Source organism: Solenopsis invicta, chromosome 9, assembly GCF_016802725.1.
Source record: "Solenopsis invicta isolate M01_SB chromosome 9, UNIL_Sinv_3.0, whole genome shotgun sequence".
Classification (NCBI taxonomy): domain Eukaryota; kingdom Metazoa; phylum Arthropoda; class Insecta; order Hymenoptera; family Formicidae; genus Solenopsis; species Solenopsis invicta.
Window position 1 is genome coordinate 1166575 of NC_052672.1, and position 24801 is coordinate 1191375.

Here is a 24801-nt window from a genome sequence, read left to right on the forward strand (position 1 = left end):
TAAGATCACATCATAATACATTTGGAGAATTAAGCTATAACAGATACAATGATTCCTTGTTTCTTTGGAAATTTGCTCAAATATTTCATAATATCCTCCTTGTGCCAATATATTTCTTAAAGGTAAGTTACAACAAATGTATTAGATATATATTTCCACCAACAATATGAATATTATCGTTTTACTCTTTAAAGACGAGTATCACAAAATCACAATTTCACATATTTTATACATCACAACCGTCTCCAAAAAGTTGGATCAAATTGTGTTATATGAAATTCCTGCTTCTTACATGTTCTTTTATTTTTATGTTTATTTTCCTATTACGTACAAAATAAACCGAAAAACTTTTTAAATCAGTTTCTATTATAATAAGCAAGACACAGTACGATCAGATTTGCTAGTTTTGTAACGTTTATTCTAATATTGATTAATAAATAGCGATTATTTTTATCTTTTATAAATAAAATAACAGACTTATCTTTCTTGCTTATTTTGTTTTATTTGATTAATTTTTTTAGATTTGGCTTCAATTCTATTTTTCAGCTTGTGAATCAATTCATCCAGTTCGTCCTGATAAACATAAATTAGGATATTACTTTCAAATAATTTTCTTACATTTTGCATGTATTTTGTTTGTATATATTCTGTTTAACAGATCTGTTCAAAACGCGACTTGTAAGTTAAATGCTTCCATCTTTTCATCGTTTTGATAAAAACAGAGAGGTGGAAGCAATTTAACTCGTCAGTTGAGTTTTGAACAGGCCTGCCATACAGCATAGAACATTGAAAGAACACAATTGATCCTTTGTTTAAAATTGGATCTTTTGATTTTCTAAAATGTACTTTACATATCTAGATATACTACAGGATGTCAGAAAATATTCACTTATGCTCTCGTGAGTTGATGGAGCAAGTCAAACTGAGAAGAAAAGTCCTTTACTATTTTTCAAAATTCATAATAGTTATCAAGATAAAAATTAGTAAAGTCGCCAAATGAGAACGTACTTTCCCTACCCACCGCAAGCGGAAACCATCCGTCAGTCACCAAGCTAGAGCCGTGACAGACGGGTAAAAAAGAAGGAACAAATTATAAATGAAAGAAGAACGCCAAGAAGAGTGAGTGAGATAATGTGCATCAACGAGATGCCGTGAGACCGAAAGCGCAATGGCACAAAAAAATGAAGAGATTTGAGAAAAATGTCGATTACTATCTGGAGAAGGAAGACAAAGAACACAGAGACGGAAGTATATAGTGGAGAAAGCTAAGGCTTACGCCGAACTGTAAGCTGGAAAAAGAAGAAGAAGAAACATATCAAAACCACATACTGCTCATTATTATATTACTTGTAAAAATTTATTATTATATTACTTTTAGAATTTTGATTCCTCGTATCATTAAAACTATCCAATTTTCAACTTAAATTTTTTCTAATTGTAAGATTAATGTCTTGTCGTATAACATTGTTTCACATACAATTCGATTCGAATTTCGAGAGCTACAAAATAATTTCAATATATTGTCACTGTTTCTTTATTACATTTTATTAAAACTATATTTTTTTAATTATAACATTATCTATGTTTGAAATAAGTAATATTGTATCAATAATATGAAATAACTAATTATTGACATCAAATGAGGACAACTCCTTATCTAAGAAATTATACAAATTAATTTTGTATTCTCAAAAATCTATTTTTTTGTTTATTAAAAAATCTATATACATACGAGGACGGCCTGATAAGTAGTAGGATTTGAAATGGAAACGCAATATTCAGCGACATCGGTTTTACTATCATATACCTCCGTCTTTCTAACAACGCCTGTTAAAATTTTAGCCTATTCCATCGATTAATTTTGTCTTGGCAGCTGATTAAAAAGACCGTCTTCGTCATTTTAGTAAATATGGAAAGAGCAATTTCTTCCCTGCAAGACATTGTTTCATGTTGGGAATAATCAAAAAAGTCGCTGGGGGCCAAATCTGGAGAATATGGCGGATGGGGGAGCGGTTCGTATCCTAATTCGACCAGAAATCCTAGTTCGACCCGATTTTATTTTTGGCCCATAGTGAACAACTGCGGCACCCATCGCGCCGATAACTTTCTCATGCCCAATAAATCATGTAGGATATATGCGTCCTATGCGTTCTTTCGAAATATTTACCATGTCTGCTATCTCAAGCACCTTCACCTGACGGTCAGCCAATACAATATCGTGGACTTTTTCGATAAAATCGTCGGTAGTAACTTCTTTAAGTTGCCCGAGACGGTCATCATCAAAGATGGATGTGTGACCACGACGAAACCCAGCATTCCATCTATAAGCGGTACTCTTCGAAAGAGCAACATCCCCGTAAACAGCTTCCAATTTTTCTTGGACTTCTTCATACGTTTCCCCGCCCAAATAAAGAAAACGAATCACCGAATGATATCGCTCTTTTTCCATATTTACGAAAATGATGAAGACGGTCATTTTAATCGGCTGCCAACACAAAACTAATCGACGGAATAGGCTAACATTTTAAAAGGCGTTGTAAGAAAGATGGAGGTATATGATGGTAAAACCGGTTTCGCTGAATATTGCGTTTCCATTTCAAATCCTACTACGGATCAAGCCATCGTATATTATTTCTTTTTAATTTTCAAAATATAATTTGTTCAACATTGTTGTTTTAACATTACAGTAACGTTACAATCACTGAAGAACAATCAATATACTAGATTCAGTAGTGTAAAAACATTCAAACTTTAACAGTTAACATTACATGTCTCAATGATGTTCTCTCAATGTTCTATGTATGAGTGAAGTATTAATTAATAGTTATAATAAGTTGTCATACTTACTTCGTCGTACGTGTACATCAGAGTACAATGTCGTAGAACTTGCTTCTTACAGCTGATTAAATGTAATGCATGCGGTAAGCAATAAACGCTATCATCTTGTGAGTTGTTTACCAAAGAGACAAACAAATTGGCTCTACATGTCTCACATTCAAAGTCGCCATCATCTTCCTTTACTTTTTTCCCTTTCTTCCCTTTTCCATTATCTGGCAAAGGCAATCTTTCTCTATTAGCAAGACCGACATCTTTCAGTTGTTTACGATAATCCAATTCCTTTTCACGAATCTTTATCACGCTCGGCAATATCTGAAAATACAACATTTTAATATAGTGTTAAATATTCAAAGAATGCTGATTATGTGATAATATATGATTATTTATTTTAAGGAAATTCTTCCATCTGTTCATATAATATAATAACTTGATGATATTTTGAGAAGTTTAAGATTAATATATAGGCACACACATTCCTGAATTTTTTAAAAATTTTTGAACGTATAGTTTTTTTTTAAATACACAGCTTTCTATAACATTATGTCTTGTGGGAAAGTCTTAAGTAATTTAATTGTAACAAAATATAAAATATATAAACTTTGAAAAACTTTAATTTAGGCGTTTGTTATTATTAGTTCAATAAACATATTCAAATAAAAACTTTTCATATATTTTTAATCACATGAAAGAAAACAGAGAAAACAAAAATACAAAATAAAGAACTTCTATTAAAATAAAAAATTTTTAATATAATAACTTTAAATGCCTAAATACAATAATGTTGTAAAATACAATAGTTATAGTAATTAAAAAAAACTTACAAAAATGACTTTGATTAAAAATTAGTTAGTGTTACTTAAATGCTAAACAACTTAATCTTTTCATTGTTTTATTTATTAGAGATCTAGTAGCGCCAAGTTTTGGTTCATGCACGCACGCACGCACATATACATATAAATGAAAAATTATGTGATCTGTGTTACATTTTTAAATGGAAGAACCTCCTTAATCTTTAATTAATCGTCTAACAATTATAATATAAATTTCGATGTATTCCTACCTGTTTCAATATATCTACGTGAGATCTTGTGTCATTAATAATATTAAACAACAATCTCTCGAATGAAAAGATGGAAGGTTCACAGCTGTCTTGTATGTCCTGAAAATGTATTTTCTTTTAATATCACCAATTAATATAGAAAAAAGGTCCATATATAATTATATATAAATATATACAGAATGTAAATAAGTATGTATCAAATATTCTAAGGACGCATTAATCAAGCATTTAAAAAAGTTCATATAAACATAGATCTAAATAGTTATAGTAAATTTGATTAAACTGCACTGCAGTACGCATTGATGCACATAGAAGGCACTAACTGAACACTAAATGTAAAAATGATATATTACATATTTTTAAGCCGATTTATGTGTGACGTTTTTAATGTATACTAGTGCGTATTAGTACGTTCAATCAAACTTATTACTAGTTTCAAAAATAGGGAAAATTTTATTGTGAAACAGTGGAATATTTTTAAAACAAAGCATAATTTTATATCAAAATATACCAGAATAAAGTATAATATATTTCGTAAACTGTTGATTTTTTTACAGCTTTGAAACTTCATTATATAATTTTGAAAAATTGATTCGTTCAAAGATTGATTTTACCATTACTTAACTTCCTTCAAACCATATAATTTTTGTCTGAAATTGTTTTGATCAATTGTTTCGTTTTTAAGATATTGTTTTATATTTTACAATAAAATTCCCTATTGGCTAGGACGCCTGCACAAAAATCCAAAAAATAGAAAGATTCAGGTTAAAAACCTTAGCAGAGGTAATATTTTTCGTAATAGATTTTTTACTTTTTCCAGGATAGGAGACCTTAAAGATGTTAGTTAGCATCAATAATATTAAATTAACTAGTCAATTTAATTCTGTGATACATTCTATGGCACTGTAATACGTAAAATGTATAAAAAGTGCCAGAGGTTTTGGTCTTTCGAATCAAGAACGTAAATTCCTCAAAGTTTGAGGAATTCACGTAACTGTTGACAATTCCGTTCAAACTCAACAGGAGCTTGCATTACAACTCGGAGTTATCCAGCCATATCTCATCATTTACATCAACTCAGAAAAATTCAGAAGAGTGGATTTTGCTCAATTCGGAAAACAAAGAGTGAAAATTCGACATGGTTGTCTTTGCTGACCGAATTTAAGGCTTTTGTCTAATCGCCACGGCCATATTGAAGTTGTGACATCATAAGCGTGAAATGACATGTAATTTTGTCCGACGTGCCACTTGTAAATAAAGATAATTTGGATAAAACAGACTAATCAGATGGCTTTAAAACATTTGTAAAAATAGGTAAAGATTATCCTTTTTTCCACTTAACAGTCAATAAATAGTCGTAGAAAACAAATAAAGTGAAGCCCACTCAGATAGGAAAACACACAAGATAGCTATTGAAAAATGTGCTTTTATGTATATAATTCATAAAAACTTTGCTTGCAGTCCATTTTTACGAATTTGGTAAATATGAGACAAGTCATATTTTCACAAGAAACACATAATAACAAAATGACATGCACGACAATATCTCATCATCAATCTGTCACGTTTCACGTGTATTAGTTCTAATTTTGTCCGCAACAGAATGTTGCTTCCGTCAACGCGGAGTTCTCGGCTGAGGCGCCAGGAGCTTTAAAAGAAAGGATTTTTTTATACAAAATCATACGAGTAATAAAAAATGGGTAATGTATGCCAACCTCAAACACAGAAAATTTTGAGTGAATTTCTGCAAACTATCAACATCGACATCAAGGCCCAATTCACACGCAAAAAAATTTTACATGCGCTAAGCCAAATTTATACGCGTACAGCTGTTCAATAATTAAATTTTTTTTTGTTAGGCTTTTGGCTCTCTGTCAGTATTGCTCGTTAGAGTTTTCTACATTTGAAAAAGTTCTCATTTCATACATACGAATTATAGAACATCAGTAAAAGACAAAAGTTAACATCAAGTAATAGATTCCCGAGCCAAAAGTAAGTAAATTTTTAACTTTTCTATTTGCTGGTAAAATCTATCCTATCCAAGTTTTTTTTGGTGCGTACTTTCATTTTACATTTTGTGATATGTTAAACCAATTCGAAGATTAAATTATTCTGTAATGCATCGGTAATTCCCGTTGGTTTAGCATTCTCTTAAGCTAATAAACAAGACAGCGTTTTAGCTTCTTGATATATCATTTGAATTCTATTCTTTTGAGTCTTGTTATACTTTCGTTTTTCAGAATTACATAATTATTTTAGACAAACTAATTCATCTCATTATTTTGTGCACAAGTATTTTATATTATATGTGTTTTCGTTTTCTTATATAATCTTCGTTCATATATACAGAAAAATTAATAAGAATCAAACATAATTTAAGAAATAATTTTTGTTTAAATAAAAAATTTGTTTAAAAAAAAAGATAAAATTACATGTGTAATTATATATATATATACACACACACACAGACACACACACACACACACACACACACACACACACACACACACACACACACACACACACACACACGCACATAATATTAATGTAATCTCAATTTTATTTTGTATAAAGAAAAATAGTACAAAAATAATTTTTCTAATTATTTTTCTTGTTTTTTTATACACAGATTTTTCTATACAAGAGAAAAAATTCTATATGAACATATTTTACATATTTACATATAATTATATATTAAAAATCTTATATGAAAGATTTTATATCTTTTGTGTATACATACCTTAAATACTTGTTCCGCAGTTTCTAACCAGGATGATTGTGCGAAATAAACACTTTCTGATACTACGTAGCCGGTACATATGCTTGACGTGAACGCTTTTGGAAATACTATTATAAATTGTCCTGGTTCTTGCACGATCTGACATAATGGCACGCCGTTGCTTACTAATAATTCCGGCGGGATCATAGCAGTATCAGAGGGTAACCATATAATCTTATTTTTGCAATATCGTGGTACCATTTTCAAAAGCGCTTCTCGGAAATTGTTATTATACTCGTCGGGTATCCCATACCAAATCTTTTTGGCTCCTGTATGCAGATATTCTATCCAGGGTAGACCATGCGGATCGCGATACCAGCAACAAGCGCTGAATAGCATACCCACGTGTAATGTTGGCACGGTCACTCCTAGAAATACGAAAGTTACATCGCTTGTATAAGAATGTTATAGATAATACTTCATGGGAAAGAAAAGTACAATTCCATAATAAAAAAATTTTAGTAAAATTTTAATGAAATGTTGATGAAATTTCGATGACATTTTGAATTTTGTTTTTTTTTTGGAAAATTTTAATTTATTAAAGTATATCTAATCAAATATTAGATATACTATCAGTAATTTTATTGAAGTATCTAATTGAAGTATCTAATAAAATGTTCATTAGATTCATTAAAATTCAATAAAATTCGTCATTAATTTGTTATTACGAAGTACCTTTGATTTTTCGTTGCATTCTCATAAAAAAATTAACTACAATTTCAATAAAATTTCTTTGTTTTTTTATTAAATAATATTAATAATATAAAATTTGAAAGAATTTCACACCAATCTTATAGAAAATGTCTTTCTATGAAATTAATTAATTTTTGAATATGTTATAGTTCTCTTCATTTCGAACAAATATCTCAATGAGCACAACTTAATCTTATGAGCTGTTTTCCCGCTACAAGCCGTGAAAGGTCCAAATTTAAAAGTATAGGTTTTTCAACTTGGGATATGTGATTCTCAGTCAAATATACGTGCATGCGGTATATGTTAGTAGAAGTAAGAACTGTTTCATCACTTCCGTAATATTTAATGACTCTAAACACTCTTTGGTGTGTGTATGTGTATGAGTGTGTCAGTAGAGATAAGGCCTCCTTAATTCGTCATTTCCATAATATTTAATGATTCCACACTTTGGGTGCTTTCCAGCTACGTATACAGGCAACACTATGTAATACAGTGAATCATTTTATCCCTGTTGTTTGTCAATATTAAACGAGAATAAAATGTGTTACATAATATCGCGTAGCTGGAAAACACTCTTTCTTTGGTGTATGTGTGTATTTGTATGTGTACACAAATACACACAGACACACGTACACGTATACACACTAGAAAAACTTTAGAGCCATTAAATACTACGGAAGTGAATAACGATCCTTGCTTTCTACTGACACAGCCGCACACACGTACATTCGATTGAAAGTCACATATCCCGAGTCGAAAATACTTTTACGTGTTAAATATGGACCTTGCGTGGAAATGGCTCATAAGATCAAGTTGTGCTTATTGAGACATTTCAAAATGAAAAGAATTTTAACATATTCAAAAATTAGTCACAGAAAGACATTTTCCATAAGATTAGTACAGTCCTTTAATTTTGTACACATACACACACACACACACACACACACATGCATACACGCTCACACACGCATACATGCATGTATACACATGCACATTTTTATTGAATTCTTATTAATGTTGTCTGTTTTTAATTAAATATAAAATAATATTTGGAGAGAAATATTCTTAAAAGTCGTTGCATATTCATTGAAAATTCATTAGATTTAATTAAAATTTATCTGCTAAGAACGTCTTAATTATAATAAGAAAACTGCATACCCATTAGTGGCCCTAAAGCTCTCAATACAGATCCAGCATTGTTAGTGAGAACTTTAAGATTCCAAGGATGTCTAGCAAATGGGCTATTCTTCGCTACAGAAAATCCAAATCCACGACCACTCGAATCGATACTTGCTGCATGTACGCAGACGTGACGTTTTCTCTCAGCTACGTGTTTCCAAAATGCATTCTCCACCTCATCGGCGGAAGCACCTTCTGCTTCATTTCCTCCTTGATTTTCGCCAAACCACATACGTTGCGTATTGCGGGCAATTCGGTAAAAAGCGTTCAACGGCATGTTTCTTCCCTTTAATATTACAAATATATGAATATGTATATATGAAATTAATAATTATTGACACAACGTTCGTGAATGACATGGATAAATAGAACAAACTGAAAAAAAAAAAAAAAATAGAAAAATCGTGTATTATTTTACGATTTTCACAATAGTTAACAAAAAATTAATTTGTGAATCAGTGTGCGTCTGCGCGATTCGGCAATGAGACAGCCTAACGTTTATGACTTTTTAATGCGTAGCAAGACTGAGAGGAGCACTTTGTAAACAACAATGTGCCACTCGTGCATAGCCTTATTTGTAAAACATTTTTCCTATCCTACCTCACCGCACGCTAAGAAACTGTAAATATTCGCAAAACTTTATAAATTTTTCGTTAACTATTGCAAAAATTACAAAATGATATTTTTCGTTCAGTTTAATCCGCTTTACTTTCACAAACGTTGTGCCAATAATTATCAGAAATCGTGTATATTATGCAAAATAAGGAAAAAGTACTGGATCTATAAAATATTTTGAAAATACATTGGAGAAAAAAATGTTTCTAACAAACAGAATTATCTGGTATAAGTCCTGTGAATCAATGATTTTTACTGTCACTTCAAAATTAAAAATGACTCTAACATGTAACATAAAAATAAATTTATATGATCTAAAATAAAAATGTATTTATATAATTTTATGCAATAAAATATTTTTGCTTTAATTAATATCATACTAATTACTCTAATTAAAAAAGAATGAAATAAAACCAACCAAATAGAATAAGAAAATCTTATAATAATAAAGTATTTTTAATTCAAATATGTGAGAAATATATTTCATTTTAAACAAAAACTTTAGTGATATAAAGCTTATTAAATTATACATTGATTTTTAAATACACAAAGATTGCTTGTCTGAGTAAACGCTTTGATTTTTACGCAAGTTATTTTATGTCAAATACTCCAATAAATAATTTGCTAGCAAATTGGCATCAAACTCATTTAAAGTTCCGATACCATCTGTGTCAATAGTAAGTTCATGTTTTCCAAGAAAAGCCTATTACATATTAGGCAGCAAAAACCAAGCAAATTAACTGAGTGATTTAATTGATAATATATTTTCACTGTTTTCTATTTATTTTATCGTTTTCAATAGAAAAGATCAGTTTTTGTTCGGAAAATTGAATTTTACTATTGGTATGGATTTTATTATAAAAATCTAGACGTTTTTTATCTTGCAATCTTGCAAGCAAAAATTATATGTTTGAAACAAATCATTCATAAAAAAAAATTCAATTTTTCACGCTAACATAAAGTTTATTGCTATTTTGCAAAAATGGAATTATGATCTTTTTACATATTATTCACATATTATACACATATTATTTTACATAATATTCTTCTAATTGTTCTGCATATAAAATTATTGAATTATCCAATAGTTTTATGCAGAAGTTATTGAAAAATTAATAGTGTGTAATTGCACATTACAATTGCACAATTTTTTTAAAGCAATTATATTTTTTTACATTGACTAACTCATCCGTTATTCTGTGCATAAAAGTATTAAAGTATGATTATCAAAAAATCGATAGTTTTCGAGATATTTTATATTTTATATTGAAACATGCCAGATTAAAATAGAAAATATAAATTACTGATTTTTTGATGATTTTAATACTTTTATATGCAAAGTAATAAAAAAAATTAAATGTAAAAAGCACATAATTTCATTTATAAAAATTGGTTATACCTTACAGGTAATCTTAAAAAAGTTGATAATTTTTTTTTTTTAATTAATTTTATCAATTTGTTCCTTCCAGACTTTTGTTTGAAACATTTTTCCATTAAAAATACTTTTTTCAAGATAATTAACTGTACTTCAAATAAAGCATCATGCTCACGTATGCACAAAATAGTGCCAAAAATATTTGTAAGAAATTTTCAATAACATATTTCAAGTATTATTAATTAATAAAAATTGCCAATATATTATATAAAATGTTTTAGAAACAATGTGTTTTATCTTTGATGCAAATTTAATTCAAATAGATTTCAAAGATCTTGAATAGAATAGAATAGATTTACTTTAAATTAAAGATTAAAAAATTTTTGTAAATTGTTCAACTTGAAAAACATACAAAAATATTTTCTAAATCTATCTTCTAAAAATAAGAATGATAGTGAATTAATGTATCTTGTCATACTTTTACAATGCATTCTTCAATTTCATCAGAACTGTCCTCATCCTCTTCTTCATCGTTATCATTAGATAACCCCTCTTGCCTTTGTAAGGCTTTGCTTTCTTTTTTCATCCATTCAGTTTCCACCTGATCAAATAATTTTCCACGTTCCTCTAAACAAATTATTTATAATTTGTAATATAAATTTTTCAGTTTTATAAAATTTATTTGTTATATAAAATATACCTGGGGATAATGTGTCATATGGCAGTAAATATTTACAATAAATATCATCTAGTTTAGTAACACGATCTTGTGCCGATTTTGGTATCTTCATACCATCCGCGACTTTCTGCCATTTCTTCTTCTCTATAACTTCTTTCAATCCACCTAAGCTTTGAACTGTTTGATATAAGTGAGGTAAATCTACTTCCATTCCACCAATCTAAAAGAGTTAATAATTAGCAAAGACTAATTTTAAATTTTCTCAAATTATATATATCTATTGTATTTAAAAGAAATAATAAAGTTTTACCCATGGAGGCTGAGTCAAAGTAATACTCTGAGTAGCTAAATATTTCTTGATAGCCATCATTTCTTTTACGTTAGGACCCCATCTATGGAGCATGCGATGTACATATTGATTATAAGCGGTAAATCTCATATCATCAGACACCTTGCATTCTGGCTAAAAAATTAAAAAAAAAGAGAATCATAATATGTAATTAAAGTAACATATACTCCGTCTGTCCAAAAATATGGTATACATTTCTTAAAAAACGTGGGATTAAGGCTCCTGACTCCTTAGCCGAGAACTCTGCATTGACGGTAGCGATATTCCGTCGCGGACAAAATTAGAACTAATACACGTGAAACGTGACAGATTGACGATGAGATGTTGTCGTGTCATTTTGTTATTATGTGTTTCATTGTAAAAATATGACTTGTCTCGTATTTACCAAATTCGTAAAAATAAACCGCGAATAAAGTTTCTTTGAATTTTGTACATAAAAGTACATTTTTCACTCCTTTCAATAGCTATCCGCGTGTTTTCCTGTCTAAATAGGCATCACTTTACGTGCTTTTTACGACTATTTACTGACTGCTAAGTAAAAAAAGGATAGTCGTGACCGATATTTAAAAGTGTTTTAAAGCCATCTATTTAGTCTGTTTTATCCAAATTGGCTTTATTTACAAATGGCATGTTTGACAAAATTATGACCGTGTGTTTTCCTGTTTCAATAGCTTTACTTTACATGCTTTTTATGACTATTTACTGACTGTTAGGCGGAAAAAGGATAGTCGTGTCCGATATTTAGAAGTGTTTTAAAACCATCTGCTTAGTCTGTTTTATCGAAATTGGTTTTATTTATAAATGGCATGTTTGACGAAATTACGTGTCATTTCATGCAATTTTTCGCTTCTGACGTCACGACTTCAATATGGCCGCGGCGAGTATTCAGGACCCTTAATGAAAGTAATTAATATTTCAATTTTTTTTCTTTTTATATGTAAATAAGTGATAGTTAGGATACAAATAAATAGATGGCGCTGCAATAGTCAAACAAACGTCAAAAGTAATTGACAAATAAACAACTGCGTATTTTAGACAAATCTAAATGACACCCGCTGTGGTTATAAAATGGCCAATTTTGATCAAAATTGTGATCAAGTGCGTGGAAAAAGTTCGGAATTAAAGCAATTAACACTTAACTAATGTAATAGTATCATGCAAAAATTGTTACAGTATAAGGAAGACGAGGAACGATCCACCATCAACATTATCATGTTCCATAGAAGCTGTTAAGTCAGCCACATCATTGTTAAACTAAAATACTCTCATATGTTATTATTCTTTGTATAACTTTGTATTATTGGATAATTTGTAATTATTTTATAAATAAAATCATTAAATTTGTAAATATATATATATATATATATATATATATTTTTTTTTTCGGACAGGTAAAAAATCCAAATGTATACCATATTTTCGGACGGAGGGAGTATTATTTATAATTTAGTAACTATATATTATTTAGCATATTATGTTATATTTATATTACTTATCTAATACAAATCCAATTTTTATGCCATATTTACCTTAAAATTTGGCGGGGGCACTACTCTACATATTCCAAATTTTTCAGCGATCGGTCTTATCTTATCTATATACTCCAATGGATCTTGAAAATCTTTCTCCGACGGATGAAACGTTGGCGCCTCGACCACGCGAGTTTCATTATTCATTGTTTTTGTGCTTAGAAGAATTGTACTATTGCTTAAAGAGCTTAGCTCTGATCCTTTTTGTTTGTATTTCATTTGTGTCCTAAAAAATTTGTATCATAAATAAGTGTGAATACATAAAGAAATACAGAATTTTGCGCTGATATTACTTATATTACTTGTGTTATTTAGAACATATAATTTGCCAAAAATTTGTCTCATAATATATCTTACAATATTCTTCAGAATTTTGCATAATAAATTTATAAAGTTGACTAAAAAACTATTTCTTTAAATTTTTTAGGTTTTCTATAAAAAATATAAAATGAGAAATCTTAGAATATCAAAATTATATCAGAATTCACAAATATAAATAGGTTTTTTTTAAAGTATAGACTTTCTGAGATATTTTTCCATATTTTTTATAAAGTTTTTTTTTCAGAAATTATAGAATAAGAAAATTCTTATAGAATACATCGGAATCAACATATATAGAGTGTTAGAAAAATATGGTATGCACACACACACGCGCGCGCGCGCACGCCCGCACGTACGTGATAGATACATCACACTGACAATAAGTAAAAAAAAAAAAAAAAAAAAAAAAAAAAAAAACATGGTATACATAGGTGATATTATAAGGGCAACAGAGGAATAGCGTAAGAATATTTAATGCTATAAATCAAGACTTTCTTTATCTAGAGAATGCTTTGTGAGCAATTACTATATCTAACAAGTGCGACACAAAAAGTCGTAAATCATTCATTTCGACAAATATTCACTAAGATTTCTTATTTGTGTTAATGTGTCTAATAGTTCCATATGGCAAAATATTTCTATTTGAGTATTTAAGGATTATATTATTGATCTGAAATAATCTGAGAAATATTCAGATTTTTCAAATTATTTTGTTAGTATTTTTAAAAAAAATCGTTCCACATCGTAATATGTGAAAAATTTTCTTTAAAAGTTATAAAATTTATATAGAAATTTTGAAAAATTGAATGAAGAATTCTAAGGAAAAATATTCGCTATTTTAAATACAAACCTCTTTCCGCTTTTTGCCGAGTCTATAGAAGTTTTTCTCTCTCTAGATGACTTGGGTGATTTTGTGAGCTTCTCTAAATTGTTATTCGCGCTTGTATTAACATTCTGACGATTCGGACTTGACACCGAGACTTCATTTTTCGTAGTCGTTCGTAGTGATGTCGATTGCATTTCCACACTCGGCATACTTGCTATACTTGTCGATACAGTTGCGGTTGTTGACGTCGACGGTACTTGTTGCTCCACCGTAATTGTAGGATTGGAAGGCGGGATACGCGTAGTCGGTTGTACCGTTCCTATCGGTGGACAACGTGCTACAGATAGCGGTGGCTTAGTCACCAACTTAGCTCGAAGAAGCACCCTTTGATTAGGACCAGTTGGCCCTTCTGTGCCAAGTTTTACAGCCACGCCTTGTATTAACTGTTGACCTTGCACCAGATTCGGACCGCTTCTCGTAACAGCCTGCAATGGAATGTAAAATAGCTGTCCGTCGTTGTCATCGTCGTTATCATTACTTGTTTCGGTCTGAGTAGATATCTCGGTGCTCTTCTGTTGACTCGCATCGCTCTCTTGTTCTTGTGTAGTCTCGTCAAGATTCACTTGTACCGCTATAGAAGCGCTGTAATTTACGTTACTCCAACTTGTCGTGAGCTTGTCGAGTGGTAACACCTGGACACTGGTTAAACTCGCAAAATTTTTGGGTAACTCAAACTTATTCACGCTTGCTGTATTTGCTACATTCATTGGTCCTTGCGTCTCTTGTTCCTTCTTTACAGGTGTCGCAAGATCATGCAACGGTTTTTCCTTGCTATTCAATGATTCAGAATCATCTTGCAAACTTGAATTGTTAGTTTCAGCCGCTTTGCTATTAACTTTGGTCTCGGATACCACAGTCGCTGTTGGCGTTATTGCGGTCGAGCGATTCGCATTGTCTCTAATCTTTCTCCGGAAGGGTGTGCTAACGGGAACCTCGGTATCACTTTCAAATGCGTAAACGCTGCTTTCGTTTTCCGGCGAAAATGCGTTCGCATTTGGTGTTACAATTTTACGTTCTTTAACTTTAGGTAAAAAGGGTTTCCGCGGTTGAAATATTTTCTTCTCGGTCGGTGATTTCTTCTCTATAGAACCATCTATAGAGTTCTGATCCGATTTAGATACAGTATCGCTAGTATCTTCAGCTAAACAAGTATCTTTGTTCGTCTTCTCAGTTTTATTTTTAACAATTTCTGCCTCGGCAGTGCTTTTATATTTGTCGATAATTGCATTCTGTTGTTTCACTGCGGTATTGTGCACATCAGATGATATCGCATTTCTGTTGTGCATCCCCACACGATCTTTTAAATTCATCTTATCCGATAATTTCGAAAGTGTGACGTTGACTGGACGTACTAAATGCTGAATTTTTGTCGAAATAGAAAGATGCGAGATGTCTGTCTTCAACTTTTCTGCCGAATCATACCTAAAGCTAGAAACGTTTTCCATTTCTAGCTTGCTCTCTTCCTTAGCAAGTGAGCTTTCGTTCAACCACTTTTCTATCTGTTCAGTCGACATATTCACTCGTTCTTTTCTCGTATGCAAAGTAGATAATGGCATAAGATTGGAAGAAACCTCATTTTCATGATTACATTTTTTGCTTGTTTGTTCCACAGGTGGTAACGAACTTTGTGTCTTAATAGACAAATCTAATATCGATTTTTTATCTTGCATAGATACGCTGCGCTCACTATTTAATGAATTTGCAAAGGAATCAGCTATCATCGGTGATGTTTCTATTTTACATTCCTGTGAAGTGACGTTTTGATCTATTGTTTGTGATACGTCCAATGCTTTAGGCAAATTCAACTTTTCATTAGACTCTGTGACTAGCAGATTAACATTGGCGTGTGTCTGACACGAATTCAAAACTTTTGATATCGCCTTTTTAGTAAATCCACGAAAAGATTCCTCGTCATCCGATACCTTCGACAAATCTGTTTTTACATTTTGCGAGTTCCCGCGAGCTATTTTTACGTTTTTCGTATTGTCAGGAACATGCTCTTCTTTCTCAACATTTTCTTTTTTTCTCTTTATTTTACTAAGTAACATTCCCAATGTTTCCTCTTCGGATTCTGTTTTCTCATTTTGATTACTTCGAAGACTCTTTTGCTTAGTTTTATCTGACAAAGTTTTAGATATATTTTGCTGACGTTTACGTTTTATTACGAATTTTTCCCTAGCTGATTTCACATAAGTTTGAATTTGACCCTTCGGTTTGCTATTTACATTAGTTTGTACTTCTGCTTGTATAGTTGTATTTTTAGAGGATGATCTAAGGCTCCTACTAATTGGTTTATCAATCTTTCCACGACTCTGTCTAGTAATGGGTCTTGTATTGTTCGTTTCTTCTGAATTCTCGGATTCTTCATTGCTCTCTTCTTCACAATATTTCTGCAACCTCATCAAACGTTTACTCTTCAAAATTAGCTTATTGTTTTTGCTTTTATCTAATCGCTTATTATTATTATTATTGAAAGAGCTAACTTTACAATCCTTAATTTTCGGGACAGTTTTACTAGTATTCTGTTTCACTTTAGCTTTCAGCTCGTTCTCCGTTTGCGCTATTCTGCGAGCGTTTGGTAGTTCAGGAAAGCTTTCAACCGAAACGTTATCGTCATTTTCTAAATCCGGGCTCACTAATTTTCTTCCAAGAATTTCCATATATACAGCAGCTGCTTCTTTTGTTTTTCTGGTTGGCCTTCTAGAAAGATTTTGTGAGGAGACTGTGCTGCTAGATGATCTTGTAACTCTCCTCATTTCTGACTTACTTCTGGTACAAATCTTTTTTTGAATGCCTCTTTGTATGTTGCGCTTTATCTGTGATGTTGATTTCTCCACATGTGACTCTTCATCATCTTCGATATCATTATCTTCTTCGAATGATGCATCTGTATTCGATATATCGCTATTTTTCGGCTTTTGACTAACTTTCTTTTTTGGTTTAGGTAACATGACTTTTGTTTTAGATAAAGGTTTGTTAGTTTTATCTGGCAGTACACCGCTTCTCAGGCCATGTCTTTTCGTCTTGATTCTAGGTAAAAATTTTCGCGGCGCTAGTTGAAGACCAATCTTTAACATAGATCTTTCTGTACATGACCTTGTCCTCATAACACAAGTGGTTTTAAACTTATTTTTGATTCTTTGCTTAGCGAGGCGTTGTTCCTGGTACTTCTTTTTAAGTGCTTGAACCGTGGATGTAGTCGTTTTAAGCTTGGTAATGTTTTTGTGTAATGTACTAACCACCTTTTTCTTATTCGAAACAATAGGTTTTACTTTAGTCACATTTTTTTGGCATGTATTTTCTTGCTTCTGAATCACTGGGACTGTATTAGTAGACGACGTTTTTTCTGTAGAAATTCGAGCTGGCTTCCGAGGACTCTCTTTTTCCTTTTTATTGCCAATATTGAAGAAATTTAAACTAGGTGGTAAAATAGATGTTCCTAAATTTGAGAAAAAAAATGTCATCTAAAGAACATATTTAATGTTGATTTCAATAAAATCAAGATACACTGTAGTAACTACATAAATAAATAATATGTTATATAAATTATTACAATAATCTTCTTAGCAATTGATATTAAATAAATATTCTCAGAATATATATTTTATACATTTCTCAACAAGTTTTATATTATATTTTATTAGAGAAAAGTAGCCGATATTAACACAAGTCTCCTGAAGTGATATATCCGCTTATTTCCCAGAAAGTAAACATTATATTAATATTGATAAAACTATATTAAAAGCTAAATACTATATTAATATTATATTAATAAAAACATGGTTAGATAATTGACAGTATGAAATGCCATTATAATAATGGTGCTGAAACAATATTTCTAAATATTGAATATCTGTAAGACATTTATTGAACATTAATTCAACATTAGATGTTTCTATAACGTCTTTTCAACGTTAAATTAAAGTTTTAAAATAATTCATTATTAGTATGCTATATGAATAAAATAGAGTAACTAAGCCCATTTAATTATTAGATAAAATTAAAATAAACCATTATTATTTTTAATATTTTTTCTTTGTTTATAATGCATAAAAGAGTAATATTAGTTAATATTTTAAATTTCTTTAATATTTTTAAAATCTTAATAAATTTTTGAAAATTTAGAACAATGTTACCAGGATTTTTTTTTAACATTGTCCTACATGCAATATTTTACGGATTTTACGGACCCAGTCGTAGAGCACTGCATTCCTTGAATCATTATGACAAAAAAATATTTAAAGATTATTTAATAATGCATAAAATATACATATGTGAACTTACAGATTTCGACTCTATAAACACCAAAAACAGATATTCAAGAAAAAATTTTATTCAATTATGATGCAATTACAGCCATATTAAAAGAGATATGAAAAAAAAAAAATAAAATCCATAAATTAAATAATTGACCTATTATAATTTTTCTCCCTTAAAACCTTATGTTAGCTTATGAATCAGAGTTTAACAAGTAGATTTTTATGATCTAAAGTAATAAAAGTACTGAAAAAATATTACAATCAATGTGTATGTATTCATTATTGATCTAGACTACATTGATTCTACCTTACAAAGAATTTTCTTTTTTTGACTATAAACACCATGCTATGACAAAAATATAAATTAAATACAGCGTTGTAAAATTTAAATATAGAGCAACAATAATATAAAAATAAATAATCATCACTTGATAGTTATAGAAAGCACTTTTCTACAAGATATTAGTTCATGAGAAACATAATCAAAAAAATTCTACTTTTGATCTCACTATCAACAATAGAATATACAAACTGAGCAGTCAACTGTTGCAAACACGTCACATTGACCTGTTTGTCATACTGGTAATTTGTTCAATTCATCGTATAATTACTTAGAAATAGCAAGTAGACCATACTAGGTACTAAGTCATATAAGATACATTTACCTTATTTAATATTTCTATATTGAAGCAAATTACATTTAAGATTGTATACGTTATAGATGAAAATTGTGATAAATTAATAAAATATATTTAAAAAGTAGTTTTTAGATATGACTAGAAAAGTGGGGTAAATCGATCCTATTTGCAGTTTTTGTCTATATTAGAAAGTCCGATCATAAAACCGAAAGTGCCGTTAAAAAGTTAATTTAATTCTTTTTATTTTTGGTTAAGATCATTCTAACTCTCATCTGTGTTGAACTATAATGGAAAATATAAAAACGCTTTTTCCGATCCGATTTGGAACCAGTAGTTCCAAATCGAACCAGCCCCTGGTTTAAATCAAACACTTCTATTTTTATCAACTTTTAAATAGAATTTTAAAAGATTTTAATATATATATATATTTTTTTTAAATATTGAGTAAAAATGAGCAATTTGATAGTAAAATACAATAAAAATTTTATTTAAAAAAAAAAAAAATTAGATCTTAAAAATATGTAATATATCGCAACTTGTGTTCTTTGTTTCAACACAACAAATGCTCAAATTTATGTAGACTTTGGTTATACAGACAGCTTGACAAATATTACAAAAAACAAAATCATCTAGCAGCAGTTCTGCAATATTGTATTCAGTAATAGTACAGATCTTGCTCAGTATCTACTAATAATTATTTATCAGATTGTATTGTACATTTTGTTCTACTTCTGATACCGATCTGCCATCTAATTATGTAAGCAGTATAATTGATTTCCGTCGCTAATGTACTAACGTAGAATGTCAATAGCTGTTAGATTTCTAGCAGTAGACATTGTCAACTATTCATATTCTGTATGAAATCTGTGCGTTTCTAATATCAGAAATTTATAGCGGATTGCGCAAAATTTGTCTCTTCAGATTTGGCTATCTGGGCTGTTATCAGATCAAGTTAACAACGCAGTATATTTGTAATTTACTTATTAGAAGAAACTATACCATATACAGGATCATTCCTGACATGAAAATAGAGAAAGATTCTATTAATAATAAGTTATTTAAGATGTCGAATGCTAAAATTGTGCTAACAAGCCTCAATCTTTTGCATATTATCTGGAAAACACTTTAGTTTGTACTTAAATTTTTAGGTTTTAATTAAAAAATATAATGAAAAAATAAAATGATACAATAGTACCTGCGCCTTTTCTCTAATAAAAAAATTATATATAAACTTGTGTATAAAAAAAATTATTTCTTTAGAAACGTTAAAATTTAGCATAATTTTTTAGAAAAAATATATTGCATCTTTTTGGTTACAGACCGATTTAAATAAAAAAGAATTGATATATTATTCTTAAATAAACAATTTACCTCTGAAGCACAAAAATGTTAAAAAGTCTTCAGTATTTGGACGTTTGTGCGTTATCAATTCTGTAATCGTGGCAGGTTTAGCTTTTTCCTTATCCTTGACAGGCGTAGGCGATGTATTGAACACTGTGGTCGCACCCTGCGCAAATTTCCTTTGTGCATGAACTTTGGTCCTGAAGTAAATAATTGAAAATTAAATTTCACGGTAAACTTTTTAAAAATCACTACAAACATACAGAATGACTAACAAAGAAACCCCAAAGTATCAAATTCTGATTTAATAAATGTTTAGATTGCGTAAATAAAATTTAGAAAATATTAATTGTGGGACAAAAACAATGTTAAGAGGATCCTAAAGTTGTCCTTTTTTACCAGCCAAATTTTCTTGTCACCAATTTTCGAATTTCATTTAAGATTTAAAAATCCTTCACCATAATTGAAATATTGACAATACACACATGTGGCGCAACTATTAAAAAAAAGACAGAAAAAAATTGAAAAATTACAGTTTGGTTATAAATTGCAACAAATTTTTTCTTTGACAACTTTTTAGTAACAATTGGACAATAAAAAAATTGGTTACAATTAATTCTGCTCACTTTGATGGAATCGTTTTATGATTGAGGCATCAGTATGCTACCAAAATATTAGAAAAAAATTAAAAAAACGACAGCAATTACATTACTGATTAATAAAACTATTGTATGTGCCATATTATTGTTTTAATAATAAATCTAGAACAAATTTTTGCACTCACTCAATAATAACACAAAAATCTCTAGTAAGACCTAATCTCTGATTGAGCACTTTTCTTGTAATTAAATAAGAGTATACTTGCAAACTCCAAAGTAATTATTTAATAGACACCGTTTTGATAAAATAAGTTAAATGTATATAATTAATAACATAATAATTAACTTTTATAAAAATGTATTTATATTATTTATCCAGTATTAATAAAAGATAAATAATTAAAAAGAATGGTAAGAATTAAACATAAATTAAGTATATACTATATAACTATATTTAATATATAGTTAATTTAACTTTCATTAGATTAAATCTTTGTTTTATATATATTTGTATGTTACTACTTAATAATTACAGTAAAAGATTACTAAACGAATGTTTCATCACATTAAAATATTAAATAAGATAGAATAGAGTGGGGTAAGTCAGACCTATTTGCAGTTTTTGCTCTTCATACGGCGCAAATAAAATTAGATCGTAAAATTGAAGGCGCCAATGAAAAAATAATTTAATAATCTTTATTTTGTGTTAGACTATTGTGATGTATTTTTTATCTGTGTTGAACTACTATAATAGAAAATGTAAAAACGCTTTTTCCAGTTTGATTTGGAACCAGTGATTCTAAATTGGATACTTTTATTTTTATTAAAAACTATTAAAATTTGAAAAGATTTGAATATATAGATTTTTTAGTATTGAATAAAAACGAGCAATTGATAGTCAAAAATAAAAATTTTATTAAAAAGAAAACAATTAGTCACAATCTTTATTTATCTTAACTTAATTATCTTTCAAAATTTTAATACCTTTTAAATAATAATTTACAAGAATTTTCTTTTTTTCAACAATTTTTGCACAATGGTTGAAAGTACATATTCACATCTGTTATATAAATGTTATGACAGAGAACTGTTAAACTGCTGTCACATATTTGGTATCTTATAAGGACTTTATATTATAAATGGCACGCAAATCTATTTAACCATATGCATTTAAATTAAAAAAGTCCTATTTGAAACACAGTCCAATTTAGCCCACTCTCCCCTATATAAATGTAAATATTTTGATTGTTAATATTTTATTCTTAGACTTTCTAACTTTGGAAGGCAATTTGTTGATTAGAGGAGATAATCCAGTATCAAAATCTTATTGGATATATTTCAAAAACACATAAATAAAGTAATATTTTAAACCTATAACCCAATTTAAGTTCAATTTAAGTCCATTTGACATCTGTATTTTAACTAACACCTTACACACACAAAAATTCAGTATTAAATCAACTATTCATTGTTTCATATATAAGCAAGAATATAAAATCTTCTGCACACATTTTCTCTCTCTCTCTCTCTCTCTCTCTCGTACCAATAATATAAAACATAAAAAATACTTAATTTTACTATATTAATTTTTTTATTTTATAAATATTTATAACAAGATGGCAATACTGGCTTAATGTTAAATCAACTTTTTTATATTTAATTGTGATTTACTGCAAAACTGTTCAAGTACAAAAATTAGCAATATAGTACATAGTCAACACATAAAAAATATTTAATTTTGATCAGGTGTGATGATTTTTTGGAAGAAAAGTCAAATGCTAATTTGACAACATGAGGTTAAGACATTTTGGTATCTTTATACTTATATTTTTAATGTTTTTTTTATAAAATTTGATATAAAATACATTAAGTTTTATTAAAATATATAAAAATTGTTTTAAAAAAATTAAATTAATATAAAAATAATTCTGTATTACAAATTCAATTTTAATAAAAATAAAATTTCAATTTTAATAAAAATAAAATTTTACATTTTGAAAAATTTATCTTGATCTTAACTTTTATTATATCTTTACTTTTTTCAAGGTGCTTATCTGTTATTGTCAAAAATAACATTTGATTGTTTTCTATTTGTTGCTAATTTTAAAGTACAGATTAATATTGATAGTAAAGAATTTTAAACAATTTCTAAATAAGTAATAGACAAGATAAAATAGATTAAATTTATGAGATAAAAATAATTTTTAAGATTACTTTATATGTATTCAAATAACATTTTTTGTACAGCAGCATAGTTTTCTTTATTATTGAAATTGTAATAGAGCATTTCTGCTAATCAACTATAAACTAAGATATTGTTAGTTCTCTCTACATTTATTAGTGTTCAGATACAAATGAAAGAAATACTACCTTTTTCTACACTTTGTTTTCAATTGAAAGTGATTATTGTTAGAGTATTTGAGTGCAAATGCAAAGATTGAGTTACCTTTTCGGAGATTCTGCAAGTGGCTCCATGAGATCTACCAAATCTCCTTCCTTCCTCTTTCTCTTATCGTTACGACTCAACACCATTCTGGGACAACGTACGACGGGTATAGAAACATTGGCAAACGTGGAATTCCAATTATTCGTTCCAATTATTTCAGAGCGTTTAGAGCATGTTGCATGCTAAACGCATCCCTTGTGATCCTTCGTGCAAGTTCGTCACAGTCAATTCCCGATAAAACTTATGTGAACCTGTACTCCGAACGATCGACGGAAATCATCGCCGTTGCAGTAATAATCATCGCGTCGTAAAGAAAACTTATATCAAGCAGCAAGATACGAGCTGAATTGTTTCAAGCAGCGAGTTCATGTCGATTGCGTATTGGGTCCGATTGGAATCGCCGGGATAAAATCACCGGATGTTATACACTGTTACAGAAATCGCACCTCTCTATTTCACCTTTCTCATTTTTCTAATGCTTTTCACACGGCTGTTTATTCGAGATAAAGTTAAATGCCCCGATCTTTTGATCTGCGATGCGCGTATATATAGTAGACAGTAGACATGTAACTTATGGAAAAGGAACTATGGATTTTCAAGGTGTATTTCTATGGAACGTATGGACAAGCGTTTTTGACTGCAAGGGTGCGTTCAGAATGAACGTCCGAACAACAACTTTTCACCTCCGCGTCGCCAGCTGTCGGACTAACAGATATAACAATTTTGAAGGTGCCATTCGTTTGCTAGTGTTTGCATGTTTTTTTTTGTTTTGTTTGCATATTAATTAGGCTGCGGTCCACTTGACGCTACAAATGCTTCGAAGCGTTTGATTAACCAATCAGAACAATGAATTTTGCAAATTGATCAATCGAAGAATACATTGAAGCGTCAAGTGGACCGTAGCCTTAGTTTAAACAAAAAAATCGAAATTAAAATTTGGACCAATTTGGACAAGTAAAAAGCCGTTTTAGCCTTTACCTCGTGATTTCCTGAATAATTCAGTATCGAATCGTTTGCTAGTTCCGAATATATAAGTATTATTTTAATTATATCGATAAATAATGTAATAATTTATTTATTAATAAATGGGATTTTTATAGTAACTTTAGCCCTAGTAACTTTTTAGGTGATCGAGTCAGGGACTCCGACTCTATCTGTATTTTCGCTGGGATCCCTGGCCAGGATCCATATTCTGCAAAAATTAACTAATGATAC

General features: G+C 29.6%; 1 protein-coding gene across 3 annotated transcripts; it reads right to left on the reverse strand.

Moving 5' to 3' along the window:
• On the reverse strand, positions 1–24175 carry LOC105196597 (protein Jumonji). Of its 3 annotated transcripts, none has more exons than XM_026139167.2 (12): positions 23587–24174; positions 20572–20741; positions 14268–17742; positions 13097–13322; positions 11529–11681; positions 11240–11438; positions 11018–11166; positions 8529–8835; positions 6639–7045; positions 3899–3997; positions 2848–3150; positions 1–573 (listed from the first exon to the last, which is right to left on the reverse strand). In XM_026139167.2, exons 1-12 carry the CDS (start codon positions 23670–23672, stop codon positions 478–480), a joined length of 5670 nt encoding a protein of 1889 aa, XP_025994952.1. In that variant the 5' UTR covers positions 23673–24174; the 3' UTR covers positions 1–477. The 3 variants fall into 3 exon arrangements, with proteins under 3 accessions (XP_025994952.1, XP_039309183.1, XP_039309182.1); XM_039453248.1 differs by lacking the exon at positions 1–573 and adding an exon at positions 952–1289 and having other exon boundaries at positions 23587–24175; XM_039453249.1 differs by lacking the exon at positions 23587–24174 and having other exon boundaries at positions 14268–17767; positions 20572–20709.
• Positions 24176–24801: the final 626 nt, after the last annotated feature.